Source organism: Papio anubis, chromosome 17, assembly GCF_008728515.1.
Source record: "Papio anubis isolate 15944 chromosome 17, Panubis1.0, whole genome shotgun sequence".
Classification (NCBI taxonomy): Eukaryota; Metazoa; Chordata; class Mammalia; order Primates; family Cercopithecidae; genus Papio; species Papio anubis.
Genome location: NC_044992.1, coordinates 59,158,091 through 59,178,313, shown reverse-complemented (window position 1 = coordinate 59,178,313; position 20,223 = coordinate 59,158,091). Strand labels below are relative to the sequence as shown.

At 37.3% G+C, this 20,223-nt stretch overlaps 1 protein-coding gene across 9 annotated transcripts in view; it reads left to right on the top strand.

The window, feature by feature from the left end:
* Positions 1 to 20,223, top strand: part of HELZ (helicase with zinc finger) — a 176,363-nt gene that overhangs the window by 56,295 nt on the left and 99,845 nt on the right. For 6 of the 9 annotated variants that reach the window (XM_031657722.1, XM_031657728.1, XM_031657725.1 and 3 more), the window contains 4 exons: positions 145 to 252; positions 1,236 to 1,533; positions 12,795 to 13,062; positions 18,480 to 18,560. In XM_031657722.1, the coding sequence (XP_031513582.1) occupies positions 145 to 252; positions 1,236 to 1,533; positions 12,795 to 13,062; positions 18,480 to 18,560 (755 nt within the window). Of the gene's footprint in view, positions 1 to 144; positions 253 to 1,235; positions 1,534 to 4,735; positions 4,855 to 12,794; positions 13,063 to 18,479; positions 18,561 to 20,223 lie in introns of those variants that run through there. The other 3 variants (XM_031657726.1, XM_031657727.1, XM_031657729.1) reach the window with 2 other exon arrangements.

Sequence of the window (20,223 nt, the reverse complement as noted above, 5' to 3'; positions counted from 1 at the left end):
TCAAAATTACTGAAAATGAAGGTATAAAATACTCTGTAAACAGTTCCATCATCATCTTAACTGTTAACATTTATTTTCCATGCAAAAGATTTTGTTTGTGCCCTTAGCAATAAAAACATAACGTAAATTGCTTTCTGTTTTCAGCTTAGTGAATGTATAGAAGGAGTAAAGGTAGAGCACAATCCTGACCTGTCAGTTACTGTCAGCACTAAAAAATCCCACCAGACATGGACCTTTGCTCTCACCTGTAAGGTATGAATTTTGTGCTAGTTAAAGCATGTAAGTTGTGTTTAATTTTCTCAACTCTTTTGTGACCTTTGAATCTCTGTGTTAAAAGAATATTGAAAATATTTTAATCTAAACATATTATATATAGGTTCTAAAGTGTATTTCTGTATTTTGATTATTAAAAGTACAATTTAAAAAATACTTTTAGATGAAATCTTTGTAGATATTTAGGATGCTATCATATTTATTTGGTAAAGAGATCTTTGACATATTGTCTTCTAAACTTGGGACATAGGGTGGGGTTCATGGCTTATAATTAACTACTTAAAAATTGTTTAATATAGCAGTTCTAAGATTTTTAAACCATAACAACTTGTTTTTATATTTGGTATGATGAAGTCACACATTCTGTGATAATAGGTTTTTAATATGGGGCATTTTCTGCAGTGCTTCCCATCTTAAATTATAGTAGTCAAAGTTTAAGACTGAAGCAAAATAAACAGTTTCTATGAGTATGCTCAGTGGAAAAGTTTTTGTCTTTTTCGTGGCATTTCTTCCGCTGTACTTTCTGTATCTGGAGATGAAAAATCTAAGAACAGTTAGCTTCAGCCTTGAACCCAATCCAGTGCTTTCAGAGGTAACTGCCCTCTTATGAAGGCTTCCTACTTGAGGCTACATGAAACTTTTGTAGGCAAAGAGTATGGAAAGTTGAAGGTTGATGGTTATATAGGGTGATAGCTTTTGCCACAATGAAGAATGAACATGTCATAGAAAGAGAAGGGAGGCTAACGATATAGCATAAATATATAATTTTAACAACTGATTTTTCAAAAACCCTTCTGATTTTTATCTTAAATGGCTTGTAAGCACAATTTGTGTTTTAACATAGTATCGTAGAAGCTTGGGGAAGTAAAAGTCCCTTATGGAGATATTTTCATTGAAGAGCCCAATTACAATTGGATTTTTCACACCCTTGTACTCAATGAATTATTTTAACTTCCTTGTAGCCTGCAAGAATGCTGTATCGTGTAGCATTGCTTTATGATGCTCATCGTCCTCATTTTAGTATCATTGCAATATCTGCCGGAGATAGTACTACCCAGGTATCACAAGAAGTCCCAGAAAACTGTCAAGAATGGATAGGAGGAAAGATGGCCCAAAATGGATTAGATCATTACGTGTATAAAGTCGGGATAGCATTTAACACAGAAATATTTGGAACTTTTCGCCAAACCATAGTTTTCGACTTTGGATTGGAACCAGTACTCATGCAAAGAGTAATGATTGATGCAGCTTCTACAGAAGGTAATATTTAGACTTTTTTCCCCTGATACAATGTATTAAAAAGCAACATTTAAAGATATGTATTGGCCCCTGAATATATTCCATGGATAGAAAGAGAATAATAATAATGAAAAAAATCGCAGATTAATTGACTTATTTACCGTGTAATGGGCTTATAATGGTTCACACTGTGCCCTGATTTCTTCATAGAGCCACCAGGCAAAGCTTGAGCTTTGGGGTTCCCCCAACTTGTTTGAGTAGATGATCAGGCCTGTTTTGGTCTACCAATTTCATTTCACAGTAGGATGGTTTTAGCACAGTAATATCTTTCAATATTAGTTTGGGTAGAATATTGTTTTAATGGTAATTGTGTATATACCTACAATGTTTATTTTCATGTCCTATTGACTAGTTAACTTTGCTGATGTTAGTACATTATTTCTGAATGAAAAGTCTTGAATATAATAAGCCTTACATAAATCATTTTGTGCATCCACTCGTGTTAAGGAGGCCAAGGTGCCTTTAATCAAATCTGCTCTTTGTTTTTGGAAAGAGGTCCCTGGTTTCAACATGTAAGTGTGATATAAGAAATTACTTTGTACATTATCAATTTATTGCCTACACCTAAATTTTATGCCAAGATCCAACAGGACAAAGAAAGGGCATGTTAGCCCACATTTCCTTTGCTCTTAGTTGGATTTATAGGTGTTCTATTCTGTTTAACAAAAACTAAATATTTATTTAACAAACACTTCAAAAAGCAGAACTGTATGAAACTTGTCTTTGTATTGACTATAACTAACCATATTGTGGAGGACGTTTTTTACTATGTACCATAATGTGCCATTCATGAGAACCTAGAAGAAGTTGTTTTTCTTATGAGCAAATGCTAGACTTTTATTTTTTTGCAAATAGTGAAAAGGTGAAATTGGTCTGTCTTCCTCTGTACTTTAGCTGCTAGTAAGGTTGAAACAATGATGGTGCCCAAATTTAACAATTGTTCGGTGACATCTTCTTCTGTGTGTACTGATACTACCCAGACTTCACTTTACCCTTATTTCCCATTGACTTGGATCCCTTTTACTTGTTTTTATTCTGTAGTGTGTATTTTTGTCATCTTTTCAGTACTCTTTGGAATCAGAATAAATTAATTTCCATACTAAATAGATATGGTAGTTGATAAAATAAAAATAAAGTATTTGGCTTATATATATTAGCATAGTATTTGGCAAATTCTTTCTGCAGAGGGCCAGTTAATATTGTAGGTGTTGCAGGGCAGGTGATCTCTGTTGCAACTACTGAGCTCTGCATTGTAATGAGAAAGCAGCCATAGACAATGCAGAAGCAAATGGGTGTGAGTGACTGTGTTCCAATAAAACTTTATTTTCAAAAACAATGGCTGCATTTGACTTTTGTGTTGTAGTTTGCCTACCCCATACTAGTAAGTTGCTTTTAGAGACCAGACCTTGAGAACCACTAGGCAGCATCCTTTTTAAATCATAAAGAGATTTAAGTCATAAAGAGAGACCAACATACATTTCCTACTCTCAAATATAACTGTAAAGGATGTTCTTGGCTTACATGTGGGTTGTATTTTAGAAGTTTGCTTGTAGATTAGTGGCTTATAGCTCAGACTCCTTTACCCATAGAAATGTTTATAAGTGTTGTCAAGAATTCTTATTAGTTAATAAAATATTTAATTAATAATGTAAAATGTTAAATGTCTGCAGTAAAATGTGAAAGAACGATACTATTAAAACAGATGATAATTAGAGAAGGTGTTGATGGAGAAGAACTCGGGGTACTTTCATAGGCTTGAGAAGAGTAAAAGTACTTTGACTACTTCTGCCTCAGATATGTGTTATTTTTCTGGTTGGAGAAGAAGAGCAGTGGACAAAATTCAGAGTCAAATAGAATAGGATTTGAATCCTGATTTTCAGCTTACTACATATGTGAGCCTGGGCAGAGTACTCAGCTTCTCTGGGCTTCATGGGGAAACATCTGTAAAATGGGGCTAGTAATATCTGTCACAGGTTATTGTGAGAACCCGAAGCCTCGTACAACATCTGGCTCATAACAGACATTTAGTTAATAGTAGCTATTATGTTTATAATTAGCCTTGATTAGGATAATTTCTGGCTTATACACGAAAGGAAGAAAGGAGGAAAAGAGAAGAGTTGGGTTTTTTTTGTTTCTTTATTTTGTTTTTGTTTTTTAGAATGAGGACTCGGACTAGGGTGCAAGTAGAGGACTTAAAGAGCAGAGATGAAGACCCGAGCCCTTGAGGCCACAGTGCCTGCAGATCTTGGCAACAGAACACAATGTAGGAGTTGAAAGCGTAGTTTTCCAAGATGACTGGTGTTTTGAGCCTGGTAGCAGGAAGAAACAGAGTCTCCTTTCTGATGTTTCTAATATGTCAGTTTGAAAATGTTTTCAGTTTTACATTTCATTCAGAGGTAGAGGGGATTTATACAGACGAGGATATCCTCCTCTTTTTTTTTATAATACCATATCCCTTTTTTAGTGACTTCTTTGTAGTTTGTGTTTTTTCCTTTAAGTAAGATTTTACTTTTAAATCTTGTGATAGAAAATAATTGAAAAAACTTAAGCATTTTCTTGAACTAATTTGGAAACATTAACATGATTTCACATAGTGAAATTTGTTTAAAGACAAAGGAAAAATAACGAACATTATGAAATCTACAAAATGCATTTTCTTATGTAAGATTTTGAAAGTTGGGGAAAGGAAAACTTAGATCTAGGTTTTAGTCAAGCTAGATGACATTGGGCTAACTTTTTTTAGTCATCAGTATGATGACTTATGCTAATTTTTAGCTCTTTGATAACTTCCCTACCCTTAAAATTGATGTCATTGAATATCTTACCATTTTGTTAATTCTTAAAATTTTTATTACGTGACTACATTGGTTTCAGTGTGATTATGTGGAGAGTCCTAACAGAATTGTTAAGAAGTGAAAGCAGAATATAAGTAGTGTAATATTTATTTCTTGCTTTTATCTTAGTACTATTACAGTTAGTGTTTTGATTAGTACGGGAGAGTCTTTGTCAGCAGAAAATATGTTTACGGGCAAACAATTTGTTTATGTGAAATTACAATTTTATAAAATGTTCTGAGACAATAAAAATGTAAAATGGCAGTGTCCTATTTTGTATCTTTTCCTGGAATACTTGTGTGGACAACATTCAGAGACATTGAGAGCAAGATAACTACTTTGTTAAATTGGTGACAATCTGACAGCCTGGCTAATTTGATCTTCAGCCTCAGCCAATTCATCAATGGATCTTCCTTGGCCTGAAATTAGGAGAAAAGTGTCATTCCAGGTATAAGTTGGCCAAATGCAATTGGGAATTGAATTAGGTCTGGGATCTGTCATATTTCCAAACAGTTTTCAAAATATTATAAATTATAATATAATTTGGTTTTTGCATACACAAGAAAACATAGTGATTCCATGAAACAAATTGGATTAGGAAATATCTCTATTTATTTATTTATTTATTTACTTATTTAGAGACAGAGTCTTGCTCTGTTGCCCAGGCTGGAGTGCAGTGGTGCGATTATAGCTCACTGCAGCCTTAAACTCCTAGGCTCAAGTGATCTTCCCACCTCAGCCTCCTAAGTAGTTGAGACTATGGGTGCACACCATCATGCCTGGCTAATTAAAAAAAATTTTTTTTTTTGTAGAAACAGGTTCTTGCTGTGTTGCTCAGGCTGGTCTTGAAGTCCTGGGCTCAAGTGATCCTTCTACCTCAGCCTCCCAGAGTGCTGAGATGATAGGCATGAGCCACCATGCCCGGCCAATGTGTTTCTTTCTTTTTTTTTTTTTGAGACAGAGTCTCACTCTGTTGCCCAGGCTGGAGTGCAGTGGTGCGATCTCAGCTCACTGCAAGCTCTGCCTCCCGGGTTCACGCCATTCTCCTGCCTCAGCCTCCCAGGTAGCTGGGACTACAGGTGCCTGCCACCACGCCCGGCTAATTTTTTGTATTTTTAGTACAGACGGGGTTTCACCGTGTTAGCCAGGATGGTCTCGATCTCCTGACCTCATGATCCACCCACCTCGGCCTCCTAAAGTGCTGGGATTACAGGCGTGAGCCACTGTGCCCGGCCTATGTTTCTTTTTTTAGAGATTACTCCTTCTCAGTGGGAAATATTTATTGCCTCCTCCACTTGATTGGCTGTTCATTGTTTTTAAGCAAGTTTTTGTCCTTAAATGAATGCTGGAAACATATTTCTCTTTCATAAAGTTATAAATTTGGACCATGCTAGGCTGTCTGTTAGCTTAGCATTTTCTAAATTGTGTTCCACTAAAATTAATAGTAACACCTAAGGTGTAGAATTCTTTGTACAAATAAGTTTAGAAATGCCGCATGCATTCTTTCTCTCTTAGGGAATCACAGTGTAGCTCAATCCTTGGCTCTCAGTGTCTGTCAAACTGATATATTCGTGTAACTTAGTTATATTAGTGTTACTCATTGAAACTTAAAATCAAGTTATATAGCAAATGTTTATATTTATTTAGTTCATTGTTCAGTATTGAACTAAAAATCCTACTTACTTTAGTTAATTCAAATTTGAATTGGAGGAAGATAAACATAGGTTTTAGGTTTCTTTCTTTCTTTCTTTCTTTTTTTGTTTGTTTGTTTTTTTTTTTGGAGATGGAGTCTCGCTCTGTCACCCAGGCTGGAGTGCAGTGGCGCAGTCTTGGCTCACTGCAAGCTCCGCCTCCCGGGTTCACGCCATTCTCCCGCCTCAGCCTCCCGAGTAGCTGGGACTACAGGTGCCCACCACCACACCCGGCTAATTTTTTGTATTTTTAGTAGAGACGGGGTTTCACCGTGTTAGCCAGAATGGTCTCGATCTCCAGACCTCGTGATCCACCCGCCTCGGCCTCCCAAAGTGCTGGGATTACAGGTGTGAGCCACCGCGCCCAGCCTCTTTTTTTTTTTTTTTAATATTACTGTCACTATACCTCAAGCATCCAGACCTTTTCTATTTGTAGGCCATGAACAAACATTTTTTTTCTCTAGTCATTTTGGCAATCCTGGAAACTCTTTAGGAAAAAACTCTGCTTTTTCTAGTTTTTTTTTTTTCCCTTGTTGGGGAGATTCAGGTTCATTAAAAGACACTATATACTAAAAGAGTTTTTGGACAAAGGATATGCTTTTCAAAAATACGTGGCAAAAGGCATCTGAAAAGGAAGGAAGCTAGTGAGTTATCCCCTGTTTAGAAAACAGACTGCATTCTTATGGTTTATACCACAACTTGATTAATGGAAAATTTTTGTTTGGCAAAATTGATTTGGAATTCTGTTTTGAGTATCTGGAAGCAGCATGTTGAAAATGAACTCTTGTGGTTAAATATGGACACTTGATATCATATATATCTCTAGTTTGAGTCTAGCTGTCTATGTTAACATTAGCATTAAAGTTTAGTCTATCTTAGAAAGTATTCCCAACTACCAAAGTTGTTGGTAAGTGAAGAGCATATTACGTATCTACATAATGTTATGTAATCAGAAAAGTAATAGAAAAATAGACTTAGTTTGTCAATAAAAGAAACAAAACTGAATAGAAGCATGTAAAAAGCATGAGGTATTTCTTTTTTTTTTTTTTTTTTTTGAGACGGAGTCTCGCTCTGTCGCCCAGGCTGGAGTGCAGTGGCTGGATCTCAGCTCACTGCAAGCTTCGCCTCCCGGGTTCACGCCATTCTCCTGCCTCAGCCTCCCGAGTAGCTGGGACTACAGGCGCCCGCCACCTCGCCCGGCTAGTTTTTTGTATTTTTAGTAGAGACGGGGTTTCACCGTGTTAGCCAGGATGGTCTCGATCTCCTGACCTCGTGATCCACCTGTCTCGGCCTCCCAAAGTGCTGGGATTACAGGCTTGAGCCACCGCGCCCGGCCAAAAGCATGAGGTATTTCTTAATGCTCTTACTCTGCTGTTTTAACTTTTTGTTAGCCTCTTTCAGAGAGAGAAATAGGGACAGTTAACATGGACAAGCTGAGAGATACTTACCTTGCTTCCATGTGGCAGTTTGGGTGAAAGAATGGGTATAGAAATGGATCACTGAAGCGGTCGTTTGGGATTACTGTGGGATTTTATTTTATTGTTAATTTGGGCAGTCAAGATTTGTAAAGCCACATACCAAAATATTTTCTAAGGAAGCGTGTGGTATCTGATTTTGGAATTAGGAGGCATTTCATCTCATTGTCTAACTCCTAGATAAATATAGCAGGTTTTAATAAATTCCATATTTAACACCCATTTATTGCCTGCCTCTTACATGTCAGCCCTTGTGCTGGATACTTAGAACACTCGATTTCCCCACCCCTTATTTTCTTCTTATCTACCCTCCAGGTCCTGTTAAAGGTATTTTTCAAGTCTGCTGTACTGTATACTTCAAGACGAAACAAACCCACCCTTTGGATGCTTTATTAGAATAGTAAAGATATGGTTGAAATGCAGGCACTGCTATTCTCAGGGTCAGAAGGCCAAGGGAAGTTGGGAAATGTATCTTGTGTCAGACTAGTTATTTCAACTTTGAATTCTATTTTTGATAGCGGAACCCCTTCAAAAGACTATTATCTTCAAAAGATTAGGTGTATTCTAATTATCTTTAACTTTTTCTTACAGATTTCTATTAAAATCTGTTTATAGTTTTTGCCTAGCACATCTCAGGGTAACACATTCCATAGGTCTGTAATTTCTGTTGAGTTTGCTTTGAGATTTATTATTATAGGAATTGGTTAATAAGTCAGTGTAAAAGTTAAATTCCTAAATGATTTTATGAAATTGATCCTAACCTGCTTACTTCTCATCTTTTTGGTTTTTTTTTGATACCGAGTCTTGCTCTGTCACTCAGGCTGGAGTGCAGTGGCACAATGTTGGCTCACTGCAACCTCTGCCTCCTGGGTTCAAGGGATTCTCCTGCCTCAGCCTCCCGAGTAGCTGGGACTACAGGCACAAGCCATCACGCCTGGCTAATTTTTTTTTGTATTTTTAATAGAGATGGGGTTTCGTCATGTTGACCAGGCTGGTCTTGAACTCCTGACCTCAGGTGACCTGCCTTCCTCGGCCTCCCAAAGTGCTGGGATTACAGGCATGAGCCACCGTACCTGGCCACTTCTCAACTTTCCAGTGTTTTTCACTTTAGCCTAATCTAGGCTGAAGAAAATGCATGCCGAGTATGCACTGTCTCAGGCTGCCCTGAGTGCTGAGGTGTTAGCAGGTACGCATGTGCTGTTGGTGGAGATGACAAGGAGCCCCAGTAGGAGTCATGCCCAGTGTCCCCATAAGGGACCCACGTCCTTCCTCTATTTACTAGGTGACCTTTAAGCACTGTAGGTTAGGTGGGTCATTAAATCCATTTAGTAAGTTTCTTTGTACAAGTGAGAGGAATGGAGCTGGAAGTTTGACTCAAATTCAGATGAAGTAGAGAAAGAGAAATGGGTTTTGCATACCGTATCCTTAGTAGTAGTCACTGGCCACAGTTCATTTTTTGACATCCGAGTTGAAGACAGATCAGTAGTTTGTAGGTTTTTTGTTGCTGGCATGTGTGGATTTTTTTCAAGATTCTTTTTGCTCCTCTACTTTTGCTTTCCCCTGCACTGTGTTTAAAGTCATCAAAAAAAGTAAATGGAATAAAATTTAGCATTGTTTGAGAATTGTTTTGAAATTCCTATGCTACCTGCTAAAGACACTTAACATTTAATTTTTAATTTTTATGGATACATAATGGTTGTATACATTTATGAAGTATGTGTGATATTTTGATACAAGCATTTAAGAATTTCATAAAATCAAGGTGGGAATTGGTACTATATAGATAAAATGAGAAAAACAAACACTACTATTGCTCATGCCACTTTTCCCCAAAAGCCTAAATACTGTTAACCCAGAGTAGAAAAGCTTTCTGCATTTTGTTTGTATATTAGGTAGGTGATTCAAAAAGCATTTTCAAGGGAAAGCTCTGTCATTTTAGGTTTGTTCTTGTCTCAGCTACTTAAGCATCGGTTAGGAGTAACTAGTGAGTTTTTAAAGTATATGAACATAATAGTAATCTAGGCATAGTCTGAATTAATTTTATTAAAGTGAAATGTAAAATAAAATTATGAAATACAGTCTCCCCACCACCAAAGAGTAGTTAGATCTCCTTTAAAAACTACATACTAAATAGATTCCTTACTATTATGTAGGGTTTAGTATTTATTTATTTATTTATTTATTTATTTATTTATTTATTTATTTATTTTTTGAGATGGAGTCTGGCTCTGTCTCCAGGCTGGAGTGCCACAGGGCGATCTCGGCTCACTGCAACCTCTGCCTCCTGGGTTCAAGTGATTTTCCTGCCTCAGTTGCCTAAGTAGCTGGGATTACACACGCACGCCACCACGCCCGGCTAAGTTTTGTTTTTGTGTTTTTTTTTTTTTTGAGATGGAGTCTTGCTCTGTAGCCCAGGCTGGAGTGCAGTGGCGCGATCTCGGCTCACTGCAAGCTCCGCCTCCTGGGTTCTCGCCATTCTCCTGCCTCAGTCTCCTGAGTAGCTGGGACTACAGACGCCCGCCACCACGCCCAGCTAATTTTTTGTATTTTTTTTTAGTAGAGATGGCGTTTCACCGTGTTAGCCAGGATGATGTCGATCTCCTGACCTCATGATCCGCCCACCTTGGCCTCCCAAAGTGCTGGGATTACAGGCATGAGCCACTGCGCTCGGCAGTTTTTATTTATTTTTAAAGAGTTGGTTATTTGATATGTCACTGTAATACGCTATTTCTCTTTTTGGCTTTTGAGTTAAGGACAAAAATTATATACCTCCTTGTTATTTTGATAATAATTAGCCCCTGATCTTTAAGAGTGATGGTATAATCTATGTTAGGGGTATTGGCATTTATAAAATTTCAATACTTTTTGTAGCTATGATCTAATGAATGATAATTATGGCAGTTTTCAATTTCAAAGTTCTTTTCTTTGAGAGACAAAACGAGCCTCTGTCACCAGGCTGGAGCACAATGGTGCAGTCACCGCAGCCTTCACATCCTGGCTCAAGCAATTTTTTCTCTCCCTGCCTCTAGCCTCCCATGAAGGTTGGGATTACAGGCGCCTCATACCATGCCTGGCTAATTTTAGGCCTCCTTCCCTTCCTTCCTCTTCCTTCCTTCCTTCCTTCCCTTCCTTCCTTCCTCTTCCTCCCTCCCTCCCTCCCTCCCTCCTCCTCCTCCCTCCCTCCCTCCCCCTTTCTTTCTTTTCCTCTTCCTTTTTTTTTTTTTAAATGGAGTCTCAATTTCTATCACCCAGGCTGGAATGCAGTGGCACTTATCTCGCTCACTGCAACCTCTGCCTCCAAGGTTCAACTGATTCTCCTGTCTCAGCCTCCTGAGTAGCTGGGATTACAGGTGCACACCGCCATTCCTGGCTAATTTTTTATATTTTAGTAGAGACTGGGTTTCACTGTGTTGCTCAGGCTGGTCTTGAACTCCTGAGCTCCGACAATCCACCCACCTCAGCCTCCCAAACTGCTAGGATTACAGGCTTGAGCCACCGTGCCCGGCAGCTTTTGTATTTTCAATAGAGACCAGATTTCTCCATGTTGGCTATGCTGTTTTGGAACTCCTGACCTCATGTGATCCTCCCACCTCAGCTTCCTAAAGTACCAGGATTATAGGTGTGAGCCACTGTACCTGGCTGTCAACGTGATTTAGGAAGAAAATGTGGTTAGTGTACATTAGGAAACTTCTGCTTGGGAGGCTATTGCAAAGGCAGACCATCAATCCAGAGTATTTTTTTTAATGATAGCTAATTTTATAATATATTTTAATTTTTTTTTTTTTTTAAGAGACAGGGTCTTGCTATGTTGTTCAGTCTAGTCGTGAACTCCTGACCTCAAGTGATCCTCCTGCCTCGGCCTCCCAAAGTGCTGGGGTTACAGGCAGGAGCTACTGTGCACAGCCCCAATCCAGAGTATTTTTAAAGTGCAAGTTTTTAATAAGCAGACCATCTTTACATTTGATCGTTATAATGGTATTTGTGTTGCCATTTGAGAAATAAAACTGGCATGTAAAAATGCCTTTTCAAGGAGCAAAGGTTAGAAATTATTAAGATTATTAGCATAAGCTATTTGCCACTATTGAGTCACTAATCTTGGTGCATGACTAGGCTCACGTTTATAATATATACGTAACATTTAAATGTTGCCAAATCTCTCACTAAAAAAGACATGACAGTTATGCATTATGTTGTCATTTCAAAGAGAGTTTAGGACAATTTGTACTTTGGAGACTGATCTTTGTCTAACTTTTAATTATTTCTTCCTAAAATTTTAATCTGAGTTGTGAAACCGTCTTTCCAATTATGTCAAAATCTTGGTATAATATGTCAGTAAGGTTACATTTTTTTTTCTTTTGGTTAAGTTTTCTTTTTATGGGTATATGTATGTTTCACTCAATAGAAAAGTAATATGTTCTACATATAGAGTGAGCCAACCCAGTGCTTAGAGTTGATGTTACTATGGGTTTCATGTGCTGGTATTGTGCTACTTTTTTTTCCCCTGATATGTCAGAACTTGAACAGTCATTTGTTTTGACATTGTGCCCTACTTACAGTATAATTTAATGGAGGCTAACCTGGATTTTTTGGAAATGACATTTGAATGGCATTGTACTGCATTTTCATAAGGACTTAGCAGTGTTTTACATTAATGTTTTCTAAAAGATTTTTGTTTGTAGTAAGTTGACTTTAAGATACTGTAGTTTCATTGTGCTTTATCACACAAGAAAAGATTTAACCTCTTACAGTTTTTGATCTTCTCTTTCTATAATGGGATGGGTATTGGTAGTAGGAAGAGAAGGTGATTATCATCTGATAAAACCTATGAAGAATTTATCATATCTTTTTCATGCAGATCAGATTTCTCTTGACCGAAGAGTTAAGTTCTAAATGTTAATCTGTATTTTAAAAATGTTAATAATTTCTAGTATTTCTAGAAATTATTCTAGAAATTATATAGTCTAATATTTCTAATATTAATGTTAATTTCTATAAAAAGTTTTTTTTTGAAACATGGATTTATACTAATGTTACTTTGTTTTGTTTTTTGATATGGGGAAAATACTCAGTCAATGGGTATTTGTGTTGTTAAGTTTTTAAGAATTTCAGCTCTACCATATACAATTCTCATAAAGAATATGTAATGTATTTAAGAATTTTAATGTTATTTAAAAATTTTAATGTTCTGTTTCTTTATAAATGTGTTTTTTGTTTCCATTTAGATCTCGAATACCTGATGCATGCAAAACAGCAGCTAGTAACCACAGCTAAACGTTGGGATTCTTCCTCTAAGACTATTATAGATTTTGAACCTAATGAAACTACTGATTTGGAGAAGAGCCTTCTTATCAGATACCAAATTCCCCTCTCTGCTGACCAGCTATTTACCCAGTCCGTTTTAGACAAATCATTGACCAAGAGCAACTATCAGTCACGGTTACATGACCTTCTTTATATTGAGGAGATAGCCCAGTATAAAGAAATCAGCAAGTAAGTTACTTTAGAAACACTTTAAAACAAAAACTCTCCCCTTTGGATGGTATTTTTAATCTTTAAAATGGAAGTGTGCTTAAGTGAAGACAGGTAGTAAATGGTTGTTATTAAATAACTGTATTCTATCTTTAAATGAAATATGAGCTTCTTAAGGCAAGAACTGTATCATGCTCACCATAGTATCCCTTTTTTTTAGCACATAGTTCATTTCTATAAGACCTTACTAAACATCTATTAGGGGACAAGCTCTTTGCCACATGCCGGGAGTATAAATCTGTGGTTCCTGCTCATAAGGAGCTTTCAGTCAATGGTAGTCGTAGCAAGCACTGAATGAATATTTGTTGGACAGATATACAACAACTGAAAGAGACCACATATTTTGAAAAGTTGTTTTAAGAATGAAATTATTTAGATTTTCAGGAAAACGAGTTGATAATAAAATAGCTTTATAGCAGCTTATAAATACCTTAATATATTTTACATTTTATCCATATGCCACAGGTTAAGACCAAGTGCTTAAATCAAAAGCTTATTTGAATTATTTTAGGAAAAAAAATCTCAGAAAAGAAAGTTAGGGTGAGGGAAGATGTTCGTGAAATAGTTGTATTTGGTAGTAGCTGTCTGTTAATATGTTTTGGATAAACTGGAGACAAGCCTTAAAAACTGAACCACAATTATGAGACCTGAATTCATTTTTATAAGTAGTTTTACTTTTAAATACAGCTGAACCAGCATATTTTTCTTCTCCAGGATGCCTTATGGTTCCTTATCATTAGTATTAATAATAAATACTGAACACTCATTAAGAGTATATTCAGAAAAGGAAAAGAAAGTGAAAACTTACAGATACTTTGGTTCCCTATTTATAGATTAGTTATGATTTAACTTTTGAAAATACCTAATTTCAAATTAAATACATGTAAAATTTACAAAGTCAGAGTATAGTTTTCATTACTCTAAGACTAAATCCTGGCCCATTGATGGTCTCTTAAAAGGCTTTTATCACTTGTGTCTGTAGGCTGTTAGTTTATTAAATAAGAAGGACAGTGACTTGTATCATCTGTATTATTTATATTGTCATGGATTCCTTTTCCTTAGGAAAGAACACCATGATAAATCATAAATATTGGGATTAAATAGAATTTAAAAGCTTACCGGAATCCTGGAGACTATTTTTGAGTATCATAGTAGGAATTCAGAAAAAATTGTATATTAACTTTTATTTGTTTAATATTTTATTAAGGTTTATGAATCATTCCATTACTTTAGAATGTGCATGTAAAGCCCAAAAAGCTTAGCATTATTATATTCAGAATAATCTTTTAAAAGCGGAAACTAGTCTGAATGGATAAAAGGAGAAACCCTACAAAATTGTAGAGGTTAAATACTGATCGAGTATCTAAGGCTGGGCGTGGTGGCTCACACCTGTAATTGTAGCACTTTGGGAGGCTGAGGTGGGTGGATTGCTTGTGCTCAAGAGTTTGAGACCAGCCTGGGCAACACAATGAGACCTCATCTCTACAAAAAGTTAAATAATCAGCTTGAGGGCTGAGCCGGGAGAATTGCTTGAGCCCAGGAGGTCTAGGCTTCAGTGAGCTGTGATTACATCACTGCCTGGGTGAGAGAGAGAGACCCTGTTTCAAAAAAAAAAAAGAAACTGGATAGTTGAAAGTGCACTGTTCAAGTATCTTGAAAGGCTTTCAAAGCCAGTATGAGAGGGCCTTAAAAATATTAGCACTGATGGCAAACTAAGTTCGTGTGATCTTTTAAAAAAATATTGTTACTATTTTGAGACAGGGTCTCACTCTGTCACCGAGGCTGGAATGCAGTGGCATGATTTTAGTTTACTGCAGCCTCAACCTCCTGGGCTGGGGTGATCCTCTGCAGCCTAACTGGAGAGGCTGAGTGACTGAGACTGCAGGTGTGCATCACCACACCGGCTTCATTTTGTATTTTTCGTAGAGATGTGGTTTTGCCATATTGCCCAGGAAAGATCCGGAACTCCTGGGCTCAAGTGATCCACCCGCCCTGGCCTCCCAAGGTGCTGGGATTACAGGCATGAGCCCCTGCCCCAGCCCAGTTTGTGTGATCTATCTGGAGAGCTGTTTGGCGGTTTGTATCAAGGACCTTAAGTTTGAATCTTTTGTTGTGGCAATTCTACTTATGGGGAATCATAATGAAGCAATAATCAGGTCAAAGATCTCTGGACACATGTCTTTCAAAGAGTAGTGAAGAATAAGTTAATTATGATATAGCTATATGATTGAATGTTATATAACTTGAAATTATGTTCTTGAAGAATTTTTAATACAGTGATGATGCTCATGATATAATATTAGGGAAGAAAATATGCTAGTTATAACACCTTATTGCCATTCTAATTTTATATAGATGCCTATACACATACATGTATGTATTTGTGTATAAAAATGTTGGAAAGAATTAAAGCAAAATGTTCTGGTTGATGGACTAAAAGGTGATTTTTATGTTGTAATAGTTTTCTCTACTTTTGAAGTGTTCTGTAATGACCATATATTGCTCTTATAATTAAAAAAAAGTGAACAAAGAAATGTAAAGGAAACTGGTACATCATTAGTGGCAACACTTGCTGCTTATGGTGTAAAAAGCCCTTAGGTATGAAAAGAAGAGATTGCAGTAAGGCAGTGGTAAGATAGTGTAGAATGTTTTTATAGGAACTTCTGAGCTTTCTGTTTTTTTAAATCTTTTAAAGTTATATCATATTTATTGACTCAAATAGGGATATTTACAAACTGAATGTAAATCAGCCGGATCACTATTGATGTGTTTTGTACACAACTACACAAGAGTTTTGAAGGATCTTCAAGATATAAATGATAATTTATTGTGACCTGCCTAACATGTGACAAGTAGTTACTGTGCTAGAGAATTCTGGAATTTCTGGTGATACTCTCACCTAAAGGTAACCCTGGATATGAAGGCTGGTAAATTAAATTTCTCAATTTGGCAGGCCTGTAAGTGTTAGTGAAGTGCAGTGCAGAATTGGTACACATACAAGGAAACAGATCCAATAGTAATTAGAGTTCTCAGAATGCATCTGTAAGCAAGTAGACATAGATTGTGAAGATTTTCAAAAGTCTGTGACAGACTTTTGTTGCTTAAAAGAGTATTTTACTTACTCTTTAAACTTAATATTTATATGCATTTTAATGTTGCCTTGAATTTAATTTACCTTTGATTGTTAATTCTTTAAGTATAAATAACATAACTAAGATATATTTTTAAAAATTTTGGGGGAGGTCTCTGTGTAGCTGCTAAGCTATGGTGTAGTGCAGGGCTCAGTAACTTTTTCTGTAGAGGGTCAGCTAATAAATATTTCAGGCTTTGAGAATTTCATACAGGCCTGGTTGCATTTCTTCTTCTCTTTTTGTTTTTTGTAAAATCCACTGTCAGTTAAGGGCTATACAGAAACAGTCTGAAGGTTGGCTTTGGCCTTTGGACTGTGCTCTAGTGTGTCTGACGGGGCCATTTTGCTTGTCTGTTCAATCAATACCAGTCATCAGAGCAAACCCAAGTCACCATTAGAATCATGAAGAATGTTTTGTTGTGGTTTGAAACCCAATTTAGAGGTAGGAGACAATGGTATGCCTATATTGACTCATCTCTCTAAATGACTTGGGTATGTATTGACAGTAATAAGTGTGTTCTGAACACACTGAAGTTTGCCTCTTTGTGACATTGTGGTCAGATGTGCCACACAATTAGTAGGATATTTCCCAAGGTCCCGAGAATGTATCAGTCTTCTGTGAACTTTGACAGTTTAAGCAGAATATTTCCTTTTTTCTTTTCTTTCTTTTTCTTTTTGTTTTTTTAAATGGAGTATTGCTGTTGTTGCCCAGGCTGGAGTGCAGTGGTGCAGTCTTGCTCACCAGAACCTCCACCTCCCAGTTTCAAGCAATTCTCCTGCCTCAGCCTTCTGAGTAGCTGGGATTACAGGCGAGTGCCACCATGCCCAGCTAATTCTGCATTTTTGGTAGAGATGGGGTTTCACCATGTTGTCCAGGCTGGTCTTGAACTCCTGACCTCAGGTGATCCACCCGCCTCAGCCTCCCAAAGTGCTGAGATTACAGGTGCGAGCTACCACACCAGGCCAAAGCAGAATATTTCTAATCATGAAAGTAGTATCAAGGAGCTTCATACTAGTTTCTTACGTTTTGATGATAAGGGTTGCAAGAGACTGAGGCAGGAGGATCACTTGAACCCATGAATTTGAGGTTGCAGTGAGCTGTGATCGCACCACTGCCCTCCAGCCTGGGCGACAGAGCAAGATCCCATCAGACTGTGCCTTTTACATGGTCATTTTAGCATTTCTTTCTAGAAAGTAGATTGAAAAAAGGCTCCCAAGATTAGGTAAAATACATTTTGGTTTGAGGCTGGATTTAATAATCTAGTGTGTTTTGTGTTTTTTTTTTTTTTTTTTTTTTTAGGGGATGATTTTTTTCAAAGCAGTCCAGAAATTTCTTCTTAGGTTTTTTTAGTGTGAGATGTGTGTAAGTGATAAAGATAATACTACATTTCATTTCATTTAAGTTTTAGAAAATGCTTTTCTTTTGAGATTTGTTTGTTTTACTTCTCATACTCAGTCACATGTTGGTGTGTGTTCAATAATGATTCTACTTTGAAGTGAAATCTGTTTGATTTTTAAGAGATGCATTTTCAAAAGAAATGTACTTTAGCTGAAGCTATTGTGTCCATTAAACTGTGCATGCCTCATCGGGTCATCGTGCTTGGCTTCTCAATGCTAACAGCTGACATGACAGGCCTAGTGTGGGGTGCACATTTCATCGTTTAGATGGGTGCTGCTTCTATTGGTGATACCTCTGTTCTGTTGCTCTGCTTTAGTAAACTCAGGGATTGTTTTATTACTTTGGTTGATTTTTATTGTTCATATAGTCAGAAATCACATGAAATGAAAACACTGTAGGTTTGAAATTTTTGAAAAGTTGCACTCAAGAGATAGAATTGTTGCTAAGGTTGATAGAGCCATATTTCTCATTAGCCTAGAAGTATCTTTTTAAGTCTATTGAGTATTCAATTGACTGTAATTCTGCCATTCCCTAAAAGGTTAGGGATTTTAAAATGTAGCATGCAACAATGAAAAGATCGTTTTTCTTCTTATTAAGAAATATCTTTGTTAATTGTAGGATATATTTTCTAGTTTAGGTATTTTTGAGTTATTAAATTTCAAAAAGTACATATTTTAATATTTAAGATTACTAACATAATTTTAGTTTTAGCCTGTTAATCTTTTATACAAATTAATTGTTATTAGCTATAACCTCTACTAGAAAGTCTATAATGTCTGCATCTTGAACATGTGATGAATTTTTTGTGGGAAAAGCTGCATTTCTTAAGACTTTTATTTTATTTCTTAGCATTTCTAGTGCCTCTACCTCAAGAATTTTGTTACAAGACACAACCAGTGTCACAAGAGGATTTTCTTGTTGCTCTAAACTGTGAGACTAACTTTTCATGCCTGCTAAATTGTAATCAAGTGTTTTGGGATGGTGATTCTCAAATAGACATGAGTGAAACTTTAATATATGGCTTAAGGCCTGGGTGCGGTGGCTCACATCTGTAATCTTAGCACTTTGGGAGGCCCAGGAGGGCAGGTCTTTTGAGCCGAGAAGTCTGAGACCAGCCTCGGCAACATGGCGAGACCCCATCTCTACAAAAAATACAAAAATTAGCTGGGCGTGATGGTGTGCACCCATGGTCCCTGCTACTCAGGAGGTTGAGGTGGGAGGATTGCGTGAGCTCAGGAGGTCAAGGCTGCAGTGAGTCAAGATTGTGCTACTGCACTCGAGCCTGGGTGACAGTGAGACCTTGTCTCAAAAAACAAAACAAAAAACTATTAAAAAAATATATATGGCTTAAGATAGTTGAGAAATGTATGACAGGATTTCAAGAGTATGTTAGGAAATAATATAAAGTGGCTGAAGTGGGAATATGGTGCTTGGGAAAAAAATCAGATTATTAGAAAAACATAAAATTAATTCAGTGAACAAAATTTATTGAATATTGAAGGCGTTAGGTTCTCTGCTAGTCACTGCTGATTCTAAGGCAAGCAAAATATGTTTTCTTGTCCCCTAAAAGTTTGTAATCCAGTAGGGGAGAGAGACCCGTAAATACAGGGTTATAATAAAATGTGATCAGCACTGTACTGGAGGAATGCACAAGGGCCCCGTGGAAGAGGCACTTTCCCAGCTTAGTGGAGACAAGGAGGGTAGTCAAGTGAAGGAAGGGCTCACATCTGCTTTCTAGAGCAGATGGAATGTAAGTCGAACTTTGAGAAACAGGTAAGGATTCGTCAGGTTTAGAAGTAGGACAAGGCTGGGCGCGGTGGCTCACACCTGTAATCCCAGCACTTTGGAGGCCGAGGCGGGTGGATCACTTGAGTTCAGGAGTTCGAGACCAGCCTGGCCAACATGGTGAAACCCTGTCTCTAGTAAAAATACAAAAAATTAAACTGGTCTGCTGGTGGGCACCTGTAATCCCAGCTACTCAGGAGGCTGAAGCAGGAGAATCGCTTGAACCCAGGAGGTGGAGATTACAGTGAGCCGAGATGGGGCCATTGAACTCCAGCTAGGGCAACAAGAGTGAAACTCCGTCTCAAAAAAAAAAAAAAAAGTAGGACAAAAATATTTGGTTAAAGGAAACAGGATGAGAATAAGAGCATAGAGTTTTGGGGAGCTGCCAGTTTATTGTAGTTGCAATGGAGGGTGCTTGTGTGGTGGGGACAGGTTAGATGAGAGAGAAGCTCTGTCCTCAGCTATAGAAAGCTACTTATCAATTTGCATTTTTCAGAGATCCTCTGATGGGGGTGTGGAGAACAGATTTGAGACAGGAAGTCAGGTTAGAAGTCTGTTATAGTAATGCAAGTTAAAAATGTTAGGATGCAGATGAATTAGGAAGGAGGGGAACTAATAGGGCCATGAGGAACTAACAGGGCATAGTGATTCTGTGTTGCGTGAATGAAGGTTGGTGAGAGAGGCAGGGTCAAGGATGACTTGATTTTTGGCTTGGATACCTACATGGATGATAGTGCCATTTTCTAAGTTGTTAATACATGGGAAGATTGGGTTGGGTCACACTGGGGAGGTCAGATAGTTTTGCATA